Source organism: Adiantum capillus-veneris, chromosome 10 (genome assembly GCF_014529385.1).
Source record: "Adiantum capillus-veneris isolate H3 chromosome 10, ASM1452938v2, whole genome shotgun sequence".
Lineage (NCBI taxonomy): Eukaryota > Viridiplantae > Streptophyta > Polypodiopsida > Polypodiales > Pteridaceae > Adiantum > Adiantum capillus-veneris.
This window is the reverse complement of record NC_140940.1, coordinates 93,230,847-93,245,548: the sequence shown is the minus strand read 5'-3', so window position 1 is coordinate 93,245,548 and position 14,702 is coordinate 93,230,847. Positions and strand designations below refer to the sequence as shown.

Below are 14,702 nucleotides of genomic sequence, written 5' to 3'. Positions count from 1 at the left end.
GACTCGAGAGCTTCAATGGGAGCTTGAGGGGGAGAAACCCAAGGGAGAGGAGAGCTTGAGCCTTGTCACTTGAGAGCTTCAATGGGAGCACATGGATGATGAGAGCATTGAGAGGCTAGAGCTTGTAGCTTGTAAGTTGTGTTGAGAACAAGGTGGAGGAGTTGCTTAAATAGATTATAGGAAGAGGAAGAGCATGGGAGAGGGAGAGCATGGGGCATTATGGATGCGAGAGGGAGAGCATGGCAATAGGCATTGGTACATGCCACATGATTGCAAACATGCTCCAAAATGGCTCCCTAAATGCCCACTAACACGTGCAAAAACTGCCGCCAACGGTCATAAACGGCTACATTTTTCGATCGTACAGAACGTACTAAACGTACGGAACGGAACGGGTCTGACCGAACGGTACTAGACGTCCCGTACGTCGAACGAAAACTACCCTGCTCCGCGTACAAACTAAGCTCAGCCTCAATAACTGTCCTATATAGTTTGGCCATTGTATGGCCAATCATGATAGTCATGTAATTTCCTAGATCCAAGGTGTCTCCAGACTTGTGGATCTGCACAATGGTGTGCCGGGTCCACTCCTGTGCTGGGAAGCCCTCCCCTATAGCCCAATTGAATGCATGTGCGATCAACAGGTCTATCGTGGCGGCTGCATAAATGAGGTGCTCACTCTGAAGACCTGTATTATTTGATGATCAGTAGTGCTATAGTCGGCATATGGCCTTCTTGACCATCTCTGCTGTGGAGGAGGAGCTCGTGGGTCGAGGCCCGGGAGGTTGTGAATCGGAGATTGGTTCGGCACCTTATACAGTTTCTTTGCATAGTCGTGCCATACCTGTGGATCCTCAATGAAGATAGTCGGTTGTGGCTCATGGAGGGTGCGCCATCCTGTGGCACTGTCCATGCTCATGAACATGTGGTATAGCTCTAGCTCCTGTGCCTCCTTGAAAGCTCGCCGCTTTCGGTGCGTGAGTGTCTTCATCTCACATCCGGCCTCTCGATCACTGGTCTCTTCAAGAGTCCGTTGTGCATGCAACTGGCGGTAGAGATCTCTGCACTCAGCATCGTACCAGCGGCTCTGTGGCATAGTCTCTTGGGGGGGGGGTGGGGGCTGTATGGGTGGTGTGCGAGAAATAGCTGATGGCTGATGTCTGAAGAACAAATGTGATGTGGGAGGCAAGCATAGGTAGTAGTGTAGAGGGGTGGAGCAAAAGAAGTCACTTCTTTTGAGTATAAGTGGGCTAGCTCATGTGTTAAATGGATCGTGGTGTGTGGGGTGCATGTCATGGTGTGTGGGGTGTGCGGTCGCTTGTGAAGGAGAGTGCGAGATAGGTGTGGTCGGCTCCAATCGGTATGGGGGGGATGGTGAAAGAGCTAAGTATGTATGTGGCCTTTCTAGATCCCATGATGTAATCCACGGTACTCCACCCCCCCTCCCCTGCACCCCCCCCCCGGCTGCAACTCCATGTGGTATGCATGTTAGTCCTCTTCAAGTAGGCCATTGTGCCATCTCAGTATAAATAACGAGGCGGTGATGAAAGCCTAATCTGAGCAAATGATGGCCGTACTTTATGGTGCGAGCTGTGTTTGTTGACTCTCTCATGGTGGCCTCCTCCTGTATGGTGAATAGTGCCACCGGGTCTTCTATGTCGTATGTCTCACACTGATTCTTGCATGTCCTGGCATTGAAGTCTCCCATAAGGAAGACTTCCCCTAGCGTAGAGTACTCCATGATCTTATCTGATAGGCTTGTGTATGGGATGATCTCTCCTCCCTCCCCTGCTGTCTCTGTGGTAGCAAATCAGGAGCCTAAGGAGGCGAAGTAGCAGAGGACAATGTAGATAGTCCTGGCCTGTAATAGCTCCAAGCGGATCCAAAGGTAACGGACGTGTGGGCCTTGTACAACAATTTGTATCGTGCTTCGGAGTCCTTGCGTGAAGAGTATAGCCACCCCTCCTGAACCTCGTGCAGTGTGTTGGCGGGTGCTCTCTCGATGTGAGAACTCCCACTGAAACCTGGATCTTTGGTAGACTCCGCTCTCGATTCTCATGAGTCTCTGTCAAAAGTCTCGATTCTCATGAGTCTTTGTCAAAAGAATGAGGTCCCGTCCGCTCAAGCCTCTCTGGATGTGTCCATAGATCCCCGTTGTAGTTCCAAACCACGAGGTGGATCTCCTCATGTGCCCCATAGGCCGCGAGTCCCTATGCGATGGTCTTGCCATCAATGATGACCCTACCATCTTGGTATACCTCCTTCTTCCCTTCTTTACGAGCTTTCTTCACTCTAGGCATGCATGCTCGGCGGTGGTCTTGTTGCATCTTTTGAGGTCGTCATCAAAGTAGCTAGGGGGCCCCTTGCGACCTCTCAGGATAACCCTCTTTCGGATGAAGGATGTTCGAGACTCCTCAGAGGTGTGTAGCCGGGCTACAGTGTCACTTCACAGGACAGACAGTTGGACAATTGGTTACAGTTGGTCTATTTCACACTGGACGGACCTCTGGGCTGGGGAGTGACACGTGGCAGGGTACCGACGGTGGTCTAGTGGACATCGTGGCCAGGTCACCACCACCACTCAGTTTGGAGATAGACTTAGCTGACTGGACATTTATGAGCCGTTGGTGGCTCTTTATGATGGTACATGTGATTAGTAGCTGTGGGGTGAGGATCATCATCTTCTTCACTTTGGGTCCAACATCGTAAAAGCAGAGAGTCTTACATAGAGCATTGCTTCACCATCCCTGCACATCTGAGCCTCGACAACCCATTTGTACCTGTGAGTCCTGGGCTGGAGCTGAGTGTGCTGCCACGCCAGAGTCTGTACATGGTTCTTTGAGCTAGTCGAGTCCACATGTTCTGGTCCACTGTTGTGTCTCTGTTGTTATCCATTGTTCCTGTGTTTCATTCCTGTGTTTCATTCTGTTTGAGAGAGTTTCCATTTGTTTGAGTGAGATTGTCACGCACATTGCACTGAGGGGCATCCACACTGTTGAGAGCACGACACATTATCCGCGCTACAGGTGCTCTCATTTTGGTGATCACGGTGGGACCTCAACTGAAGTCTCACTCTGTGGAGTAACTGGGTTCTTCGCTTCGCCTGTGCAGCCTGTTGGTCTGGTCTAGTTTCACCCTTGACAACTTAATCTAGCTGGTCTAGTCTCTCGCCTTGTTGGTCTGGTCCTCTCTCGCCTTGGGCCACCCAGTGCTCGTCCTGGTCTAGTCCTTCTCGTCCTTGGTCTAGTCCTTCCTCGTCCTGGTCCAGGCCAGGTGGTCTAGTCACTCGCCCTGGTCTAGCAGAGTCTAGACCAATGTTCAGCCAAGTGAAGGTTGTCTTGCCCAAGTGAAGGTATTCTTGCCCAAAGCTTGGTGGGGTTGGCGGTTACTGCATGACACATACAAGGAGGTCTTTGGAGCGTCAAAGTGCACTACTGAGTCCTCTGAAGTACTACCACAGATGGCGTCAACCCTTGGTGCCTAGTAGAAGCATATTAACCCCATCACCCCATACCTACTCATACGGCTACCTCCATTCCTTCGACCGGTTCTACATCCTCCAGGTCACCTTCTCCGGTAAGGCTCTCCCCCATTTTGTTACAGCAAGCTAGTGAGCAACAAACTCAGGAGTAAGAGGCCATGGAGGAGCTCACAAGTGTTCTGGCAAAGGTGAACATCAAGTTCCCTACCTTTAAAGGTCTCTGCGCAGAAGATGCAGATGACCATGCTCGAAGGTTTGTCTCTCTTTGCAGAGGTCGTGGCCTCAACAGAGAAGACGCATACCTGGTGCTCTTCCCGTCCACCTTGGATGGTCTTGCAGATAAATGGTACAGTCAGTTTGTTGAAAACCACTTTACTAATTGGACCATGTTAAGACAGCAGTTCTGTGAAGCTTTCCGACCAGGGGATTATCAAGAGAAGATTCTAGATGAGTTGGCCAACCTGTTGCTCCAGCCCAAGGAGACATTTGCAGAGCTCATGACCAGAACAAAGTCCCTGGTTGCCAAGCTGCCTCAGCAACCAGGGGAATTCATGGTGAAGAAGTGGGTAGAGAAGGCTCTGCCTAAGACTTCTCAACAAAAGCTCAGAGAAAGTCTCCGTCCTGAAGCCAGTCTGGAGGACTTTGTTGCTACTGCTACTAGAATAGAGCGAGCAAGAAGGCAATTCACTGACTCTCCTCAGTTAGATACTGCCCCTGTACTCATGGAAAGTCCATCAGACCCCTTGACTTCTTTAAGAAGGGAACTGGAAGCCCTAAAGTTACAGCGGGCCCTTCACGAAGAGAGATCCTTCTCTCTCAGAGAGGATAAGCCTCCACATCAAGAGGCTTATGATCAACTTAAAAGAGAGTTAGAAGAGCTCAGGTCTCAGCAGGAGACTAAGGCTATGGTATGGTGTAGTTCATGCCGCTCTCCAGGACACCCTCCACAGGACTGTCCCCTTCGCTCTTATTGCCACTTCTGCAAAAAATCGGGTCATGAAAATAAAGATTGCTACTATATAAAGGGATTGCACAAAATACAGCAAAGTCTTGGTCCTACTCTCCAACAGGGGTTAGCACCAGCATCCAACATGGTTTCCCACTACAACCATCCCAACTACATGCCACCTTTGCTCAATACCCCTGCTGTCCAAGGTATGTCAAGTACTTTCCCGACTCAAAGTTTTTATAATGCTAATGCCACCTCAACTCCTCAGAGCTTCTACACTTCAGCCTCCAACTCCATGCAGCAACCACCTCGTCCCCCGTTTCTTCCTTCCAATCGGCCCATACTCTGCTACAGATGCGGAGAATATGGGCATTATCAGAGCAAGTGTCCTTTACCTGAGGGGTCCCCTCCTTGTCGTCATTGCCCTGATTCGAAGGATCACTACAGTAAGGATTGTCCCACGCAACGCAAAGGGCATCCACGTCTTCAAGCTCAACTCAGAACCAGCAAGAATTCACCTTCCCGAAGATAAACTTGATTACTGTGAACACCATGCCTCAACCATCACCTGCTACTCGATGTGGTTAAGCCACTTTAAGTGGAGGAGCCTGCTGGTGTTCTTACTCGGGCACATAGAGCAGCTCTTGGTCTCAGTCTGCCCACAGGTCCACCTCGCCAGTCCCCACTTCCTCAAGCTGGTCTATTTGACCCAAAGGACGAGTCCTTCAAAATTGCTCAGAGCAAACCAACGCAACCACCTCGTCCCCCGTTTCTTCCTTCCAATCGGCCCATACTCTGCTACAGATGCGGAGAATATGGGCATTATCAGAGCAAGTGTCCTTTACCTGAGGGGTCCCCTCCTTGTCGTCATTGCCCTGATTCGAAGGATCACTACAGTAAGGATTGTCCCATGCAAAGGGCATCCACGTCTTCAAGCTCAACTCAGAACCAGCAAGAATTCACCTTTCCGAAGATAAACTTGATTACTGTGAACACCATGCCTCAACCATCACCTGCTACTCGATGTGGTTAAGCCACTGCAAATGGAGGAGCCTGCTGGTGTCCTTACTCGGGCACATAGAGCAGCTCTTGGTCTCAGTCTGCCCACAGGTCCACCTCGCCAGTCCCCACTTCCTCAAGCTGGTCTATTTGACCCAAAGGACGAGTCCTTCAAAATTGCTCAGAGCAAACCAACTTCCCTGTTATCTGACATTGATGGAGCCTTCTTGGAAGCAGTGGCTGACTTGGAACAGATTAAGGTCCCAAAGGGAGCCCAGTTCGAAGGCGCCAAGCCCATAGCAGAAGCCATCTTGAAAAATACTTTTCAGCAGGTGTCACTATACGACATGCTAAGGCTCGACGCAACACTTAGAAGTGACACCCTGTCAGTCATTCAGTCTCTGTACCAGGGGGCTGGGCCTAGTGGCGGGCACCTCCCTGTACAGACCTCAGAGTCTTATTTGATTTTCTATCCATCTGCTCCCCTCACCGATTATAAAAGTCCTCGCCTCACTGTATCTATTCTTGGGTACCAGCTATCTTGGGCACCAGCTATCTGGCGTCATCGTTGATGGAGGATCTGGAATCAATTTGATGCCCGAATTCACTATGATGGTCTTAGGTTTAAAGCCTACCCGACCTGCTCCTTTCACTGTTACATTGGCCGATCAGAGAACAGTCTACCCAGTGGGCATAGTCGACAAGGTGCCTCTGAAGGTACAAGATTTCACTTTTAACTTGGATTTTGTGGTAGTTAATCTTCCCCAGGTAGAGGGAGGTTATCCCTTGCTGATTGGTAGGCCATGGCTGCGACACACTAAAGCACTTCATGATTGGGGAAACGACGCAATGTGGATACATACTTCAGGCTCCGCGATGCAACCCATTCTCTTAGAAGGTGGTATGGATCCCGTGGTGCAGCAAGTTTCTTTGTCAATGGAAACCAAACCTGAACAAGAACAGCCTACTACACCTGAAGGGTCAGATGAAGATCTGCTGGAGTGGTTAGAGGCTACCAAATCTATGCCTTGTTATGGAGTCTCTATTCACTCTTTGCATGAAGGTACACCCTCTTCCATTGTTTCCACAGTAACTAACCCCAATGAGCCACCTAAGCCAGCTCAAAGGTTGAAGGCCTTAGAAAAAACTCTGGATGCGCCCTCGGGGGAAGTCTTTGAATTTGGCGAGCCTATGGAGGAAAATAGAAGTGGGAAGAAATATCCTCGACAGAAGATCACCCAACATCAAAAATCAGCCCCATTGGTGTCTGCTTCTCCCAGATCAAAGCTCCCTTCACAAAGCTTGTTCTGCCTGATGAATTCCATTAACTTTATAGTAGTCCTGCTCATGGTGACGGCCCTCTGGAGCATCTCCTCTTTCAACCAGGAGCCATGGATTTCATCTATTGCCCTACCCACCCTCTCTCTTACCCTCGCCCCTACCCACCCCCTTCACCCTCGCCCCTACCCTTCCCCTCCCCCTCCCCACTCTCGCCCCTATCCACCCCCTCCTTCACCCTCGCCCCTACCCACCCCCTCCCCCACTCGCCCCTACCCTCCCCACCCCCTCTCTTACCCTCGCCCCTACCCTCCCCACCCCCTCTCTTACCCTCGCCCCTACCCACCTCCTTCACCCTCGCCCCTACCCTCCCCCTCCCCCTCCCCACTCTCGCCCCTACTCACCCCCTCCTTCACCTTCGCCTCTACCCTCCCCACCTTCGCCCCTACCCACCTCCTCCCCCTCTCACCCCTACCCACCCCCTTCCCCCTCCCCCACTCGCCCCTACCCTCTCATACCCTCGTCCCTATCTAGCCCTTCCCACCCTAGCCCCTACCCACCCTTCCCCCTCGCCCCTACCCACCCCCTCCCCCTCTCGCCCCTACCCTCTCCTACCCTCGCCCCTATCTAGCCCTTCCCACTCTCGCCCCTATCTAGCCCTCAACACCCTCGCCCCTACCCACCCTTCCCACCCTCGCCCCTACCCACTCCCCCTCGCCCCTATCTAGCCCTCCCCACCCCTCTCAAGTTCAGCAAGTGAAGTGTTAGGAAATAAGACGTAGCTAAATAGATAATTAAGTAGATTACTTAATGGAGAGAGACAGATTTACATACACGAGATTATAGAGTAGAGAGAGAGAGAGAGAGAGAGAGAGAGAGAGAGAGAGAGAGAGAGAGAGAGAAATGAAATGAAATGAAATGTTATATTAACGTCTTCAAAAGGCCAAAATGACCTATGAGACCAATCAGTTACAAAATAGTGAATCTAATACCATGTCTGGGTACAAAAGAACTAGAAAAGAACTAGAAGTGGAACAAAATACTACTACTACTACTACAATCTAAAACTACGTGGGTGTAGCAGCTGATACAATAGGTACCCGGTAAACTGGATGTAACAGTGTGTGAAACAAAGATGGAAGAAATGGTGAGGATCCATCCTCATCTGCACTCTGGATGTCGAGAGAGTATGGCTCGAATCTTCTGTTGTAGTCTCCGTCGATGCTGTGTAGCTCCTCTCCTCAGTCGCGGTCGTCTGTATCTCTGTAGCTCCAATGCTCGGTCGATGAGAGTGCCAGTAGTGGTCGAATGAGTGTGGGACGAGCTCTGCAGTGGTGGCTGCTCCTCTGGCTGTCCCATATCTAGTGAAAAGAAATCTGTAATGTGTCTCTGGGACTGCCTCTCTCTAGCTCTCCCCAGTAAAGTGTCTCTATACCTGTGTAACTCAAGTAGATATAGTCCAAGACATCTCTGATCCTCATAACTCATGACCCTAGATAGAGGACCAAAACCCTCTCTGAATAAGCAGTGGAAACGCCCCCGTATCTCATAGAACACTGTGCAATGACATATGTAGTGCAACTCTGTCTCTGGCTCTCTCTGGCATAATCGGCATATCCTGCTGTCTGCTGGTATCCCTCTGAATCTACCGGTCTCAATCTCGAGCTGATGTGAGGATGTGCGTATCTGACCAATGGCACAACGCAAACCATGAGACATATGTGTGTCCATGTAGCTGGGTCGAATCACAAACCCATCTCCTGTGAGGTGGAGAAGATGCTCTCTATAGAAAGCCATCTTCGTGCTCAACTCCTGAGGCGGCTCTATCCATGTCCTCCTGGTGTCGAGCTGGATCAGGTCCTGACGAATGAGTCTAGTGATCTCCACCCGTGTAAGAGACAGCGAGGGTGCCTGAAGAGAATACTGGAAAGGGGGCAACCTGTCCATGGTGAAGCCATGCGTCTGAAACCATGAAGTCATCTGTGCATACCAGCATGAAGTGTCCCCCTGTAGAGCTAACTGTCTGGAAGACTCAAGGGCCAATCTAGCATATCTGTCTCTAGTAGTATCCCATAGGCTGTGCACAAAGGACACTGATCTGGTAAGCGCCTCAATCTCCATGGGGGGGGCAGCTAGCTCTGCTCGAATGATCGCGTGAGGTACGGAGGCCTTGGCTCTAATCAATCGGGAGATCATAGATACCAAGGGCCTCTCCATACGTCTCCAACCATCCTGGCCTACAGAAGGTCCCCATACCTGTACCCCATACATCATAGCTGAGGCTACTAAAGTATCAAAGAGCCATAACTTTGTCCGAGGTTCCTGGAACTGAACCTGCGAACACATCCTCTCCAAGCCTCCCAAGGCCGCATAAGCTCTGGTCAGTCTAGTCTTTGCTGCTCTCCCCAAAGAAAACCTCGGCCCAGTGAAGACTATCCCAAGGTAAGTGTATGCATCTGTATACTCCACAATCTCTTGACCATACGTGAAGGTCGGTGCCGATCTCCTGATCCACTGCGGTGTGGTGTTAAACACCATGACCTTGGTTTTACCAAGGTTTACAGACAATCCACTATCCTCTGCAAAACTGTGTAATGCATCCAACTGTCGCTGCATACCCTCTGGTGAGTCAGAGATCAAGACAATATCATCAGCATATAACAACAATGGGATCCACGTCCCTGCCAGCTGGGCACCTCTATCACCCTCTCTGTCAATGTAATCAGACACCTCATCAACATACATACCAAATAGAGTAGGAGACAATGGGCAACCCTGTTTCACCCCGATAGTGGAGTGAACTAAGTCAGATATCCCCTCTGGGGTGCGTACATGTCCCATCACTGATCTGTATAAAGCCATAATCCCCCAAATCAACACTGTGGGCACCCCCATCTCCTGCAGTCTGCGCATCAGTCGAGCTCTCGGTACCATGTCAAATGCTTTGCGGAAATCCACAAAACTACAATAAATCCGTCTCCCATGTGACCTGCCCTCCTCAATGATAGCTCTGAGTGTCAGAATATGGTCAAGAGTGGAGAAACCCCTCCTGAAACCTGCCTGTCCCTTTGCCCGTACACCCTCACCCTCTGCCCAGTTACTCAACTGCTGCTCAATAATGGATGCATACAATCGTGCCAGTGTGTGTCCAACCATAATAGTGCGGTAATTTCCAGGCTCTGTAGGATCACCTGCCTTGAATATAGGCACAATAGTAGACAACCTCCAAGTCTCAGGTAATCCCTCACACATGGCACGATTGAACAACGCCCATGTGTGGCCGCCCTTGAGAAGACAAGTCCGCTTTTGAATTCGGCCACCGGCCACCGGCCATTGACTTCCGACCACCGGCCACTGGCCAACCGACCGGTTGTTTTCTGACCACTTTTCGGCCACCGTCCGGCCATAATATTCCGGCGAAAAAAAATCTCGGGGGCCTCCGCCCCCAAGGCCTCTAAAGTTGCCCTTGATTCTTGTCCGTGAAAATTTTGGTTTCCAGTGAGTGATTTTCCTTCACGCACGATGGCTTCTCCTCATAATGGAGGCCTTACAAATGTGCGCTTTTACCACAGAAAATTACAAGGGTAAATCAGGCTCCATACTTAACATGAAGGCCCTTTCATTCTGCCATCATCATGGAGCTAATCCTATTTGCGGTGTTACTCGGGTTTATGGTTATCCCTCTTTTCGAGAAGAGTGTTGTTGCAAAAAGAGTGGCAAGGGTCATCTGCAACTACAAGCATGGCCCAGGCTATGCAATCATACATACTGGGGTTCCTGCCTAGTTAGAGGCTTAAGGCGATTGCAAGCAGTGCAGTGTTTTTAACTCCACTTTTGAGGTATGTAAGGTCATGGGCCTAACACTTGCTTCAAAAAGATGTACGGATGCAGTACCTAGTGGTTTTCTTTCACAGTTTTTCAGTATTCCTCACCGAGACGGTGAGCGGTCTTGTGGCGGGCAACCTGTAGCTGGGCTACACAGGACAGACAGTTGGATAGTTGGTTACAGTTGGTCTAGTTCACACTGGACGGACCTCTTGGCTGGGGAGTGACACGTGGCAGGGTACCGACGGTGGTCTAGTGGACATCGTGGCCAGGTCACCACCACCACTCAGTTTGGAGATAGACTTAGCTGACTGGACATTTATGAGCCGTTGGTGGCTCTTTATGATGGTACATGTGAGTAGTAGCTGTGGGGTGAGGATCATCATCTTCTTCACTTTGGGTCCAGCATCGTATCTCCAAGCTTTGAAGAAGGGTAGCTCCTCGTCTTCTTTGTACCCGAACTTCATGCATAAGGCTCTCCCATCACTCTCGGGTGTGGACCCCTCCTCTTCGATGCCAATCACTCGTACATTGAGGCGGCGGGCTTGTTGCATCTTCTCTTCCTCAATGGTTGTGTGTATGATGAGCACTTCATCTATTTGGGCTTCCGCTTTCGCCTCCTTTTTTATATTCTTCTTGACTACTTCAACCCATCCTTCCTTGGTAGCCTCCAATTTGTCATCGATGCTTGCCGTGAGAGCTTTGGTGATGTCCTACTTAAGAGCTTCCTTGGCTTTCGTTTTGATCTCTCCTTCGGGGTGAGGGATGCGATAGAAGCACAGAGGAGGTTGATTTTCTCCTTAAGCTCTTCCTTTTCCTTCTTCCATTCTTCTTTCTCCTTCTCTCTCTTCTCCTCCCACTTCTCCTCCTACTTCCATACTTCCTTCTCCTTTTTGATATTCTTCTTGACTAACTCAACCCATCCTTCCTTGGTAGCCTCCAATTTGTCGTCGATGCTTGCCGTGAGAACTTTGGTGATCTCCTCCTTGAGAGATTCCTTGGATTCCGCTTTGATCTCTCCTTTGGGGGTGAGGGATGCGATAGAAGCACAGAGGAGGTCGATTTGCTCCTTAAGCTCTTCCTTTTCTTTCTTCCATTCTTCTTTCTCCTTCTCTCTCTTCTCCTCCCACTTCTCCTTCTTCTTCCATACTTCCTTCTCCTAGATCAATCCTTCGACCTCTTTCTCAAGCTTGTATAGCTGGTTAGTGAACACATCAAGGGTGTTCCAATGTACGGGTTCTCTGGCTTGGTCACCACCGGCGGTTTGGTCGCCTGTGTTCTTCAGCATGTCGGCCTTTTGGGCTTGGGGGGGGGGGGGGGTCTGGTGTGGGGGAGGGGTTTTTTAGGAGAGTCGAAGCAGAGAAATCTTCACATTTATAAGAACAGGCATATTAAAAGACTAGTGCAAACATTGATTACCTCCCAAGGCTTAATGGATTTCTCTCCAAAGCTATTGCCAATGAATCAGAAACTGTTATACTTGGTGTCGACCACACACCTGAAATTTGATTAGAAAGAGGTTAATGAACAAAACACTGATGCAATACTGTAAGCTTTAATCATCAAAGAGAGTGAAGGCATAATACAAATTATACAAAGCATATGACGTCCTTTATATAGAAACAAGGTGCCCAGTCTCTTTACAAAAGATTAAAGACAACAACGGCCTTCATTATAATAAAACTCAAAAACTGCAGCAAAGAAAATTTTCCTACACTTGTTTAAGCCAGAGTTTGTAAATGCGAAGTTAAAGTGGTGAAAATTGAGCTGCTCAATTGAGGTAGCTTGTGCATTGAGATAGCTTCCATTCTAGTAATCGCAAAACACAGAATGAGTCCCGTGCATTATTTGCTGATACCTTAAGAGTGTTTTTGCTCGACAACCGACATAGTTTACTCTTTTGAGGTCTACCAGAGTTTTGTGCACATACCGCAAAGAAATCTCAAAACATATGCCCAGTTTTGGATATTGGAATGCCTTCAAAAGTCTCTATGTCAGCTTGGTTTCAGATGCATGGCTTCACTATGAATAGATTACCACCTTGTCAGTACTCATTGGATGCACCATCGCTTGCACTGACACGGCGCAGGATTATCAGACAGGATCTCAGATAAGGAGGACATGGTTGTCACCTGGAGAGGAGCTAAGGAAAAAATGGCTTCCTACAAACACCATTTTCTCCACACCACTGAGGCTGGCTTCATCATACGGCCAAGCTACATGGGCTGAGCATCTGTCACATGGGATTCGATGTGCGATAGGTCCGCTACGTACATCCTCACACCAGCTCCAGATAGAGATACACAGATACACAATAGTTCCCCTAGATATCATCACATAACTCAGAAGAGGAATCATCACATAAGTATTCAATGACAAGAGGCTTGATAATGTGGCCACAATGAAACATGAGCATCTCTTGTTTATGAGAGATTTTAAGAGGACTTCAAGCACAGGGTTTTCCAATAAAATTATTATTCATTTGGGACATAAAGCAATTGGTACTCTACATACAATCTGAAGTAAGCCTGGTTGCACACTATGCCTCTGCCGGCTATTTCTCTCAGCAATAGCCAATCGAGTATCTTCAGCAACAAAATGGGCGGTCATCTTAATACACACCATAAAAAAAAACTGCACGCCATTTCCCAGCTGGCAGCTAGCTAGGTGCCAAGTCCAAGGGTCCTTTGGATGGAGGGTATGGCAGAATTAAGTGTTGTGATCATTAAAAACATTGTATATATTCAAAGGAAATTCCTACTCCAAAGTTCACTGTTTGAGCCTTTGATATTAATGCAGTCTTCACGAATTCCAGGGCACTTGAAAAGATATAATCAACAAAAAAAACATGTACATGACCTAGACAATTAGAATCACCTTCTGCAATAGAAAGACTGAATGGACTTCCATGGACATGAACACCTTTTGAGGTAATTGCTAATCTATAATTGCCTGCCTCAAACATTGTGTAGCTTCCTTCATAACTAAATTCCGATGATTTTTGGGTTTCAAAATAGTCGAACACCAAATTTCTTGATATAACTATCACGAAATTAATATCCCGTCCATCTTTTGCTTCTGCCAGGTTTCCAAACATGTCCATAGTTCTGATAAGGATTTGCTGGGTGGACCCAACCAAGGACTTTGTGAGACCTGAGCCCATGGGTAAACAAGAAAATATCTGAACCTCGCCTGCAATGAAAAACAAAAATGAACTATTTACCTCTTCCTTGAATTACCCGTGAAAAAGGGCAGGTAGTTAGAGACAACCCTACCTGCATGCAATCAAAACCAGGCTTAATGGGCCTATTTAAGACCCCACACAAATTGTCGTAGGATTTAACCAAACTTAGTAATTCACTTCTAGAAACATAAAGCATCACAAACAATTAGGAAAATCGAAGGGGAAGTGGACAAGTATCTAAATGTGAGTAGTAATTTCATACCACTATCGTATGAGGAACCTGCCTCTTACTCCTCTTACTGAAAACGTTTCCATGCGATAAAGTTTGTCTAATAAAGGCCAAAGTTGGCCGATGAGACAGATCAATATACAAGGGTGTGTCCTCGATATCCAGGAAAGTAACAAATAGTAGAAAATAAAAGTGCTACTAGAAAAACACCTTAGATGTGATGTAAGGGTGGTGTAAATAGGGATGGGGAGGAGCGTAGTGATTAAGGAATGGGGCTCTAGATCTAAGGGTATGAAAACTATATGCTTAGGAAGGAAAATCATGAGGTGCATGCATCTACCTAGCATTCAGTACCAAACTGGGGGTATAGGATATGATGCATGGGTAGGGAATGAACAGCAGATGAAGGATCCCTGCAATGTCTAAGCACTTGCTCTTGTATGGCTCTCTGATGCCATGCTCAGATGTCTTTGATCTCCCTCTGATGTACTCTCTGGGTTGGGTATCTTCGTGGTCTTGGTGGTCATCTGCAAGCTCAAGCAGTCACTAACTGCTGTAATGTGACTCCTCTCTGGGTTGTAGGAGAGGGTGCTGAGTAGCTCTTTGGAAGATGTTAGTGAGCTACTCTGCACTTTAAGGGCAAGAGGGATTTCTTGTTAAATATCTATGCCCCCAACCATGCTAGTGCTTGTACAGAGTTTTGGACTATTATGCTTTACCAGTCATGAAGCATTGGCGTGTTCCGCGCGTGGGCTTG

General features: G+C 48.5%; 1 protein-coding gene across 1 annotated transcript in view; it reads right to left on the bottom strand.

Moving 5' to 3' along the window:
- The window catches only part of LOC147449245 (protein GAMETE EXPRESSED 2-like), a 153,158-nt gene that overhangs the window by 33,429 nt on the left and 105,027 nt on the right, over positions 1-14,702 (bottom strand). Inside the window, exons 6-7 of the mRNA XM_086521534.1 lie at positions 13,410-13,724; positions 11,952-12,030 (exon numbers count right to left, since the gene is read on the bottom strand). Of these exons, the coding sequence (XP_086377660.1) occupies positions 11,952-12,030; positions 13,410-13,724 (394 nt within the window). The remainder of the gene's footprint in view (positions 1-11,951; positions 12,031-13,409; positions 13,725-14,702) is intronic.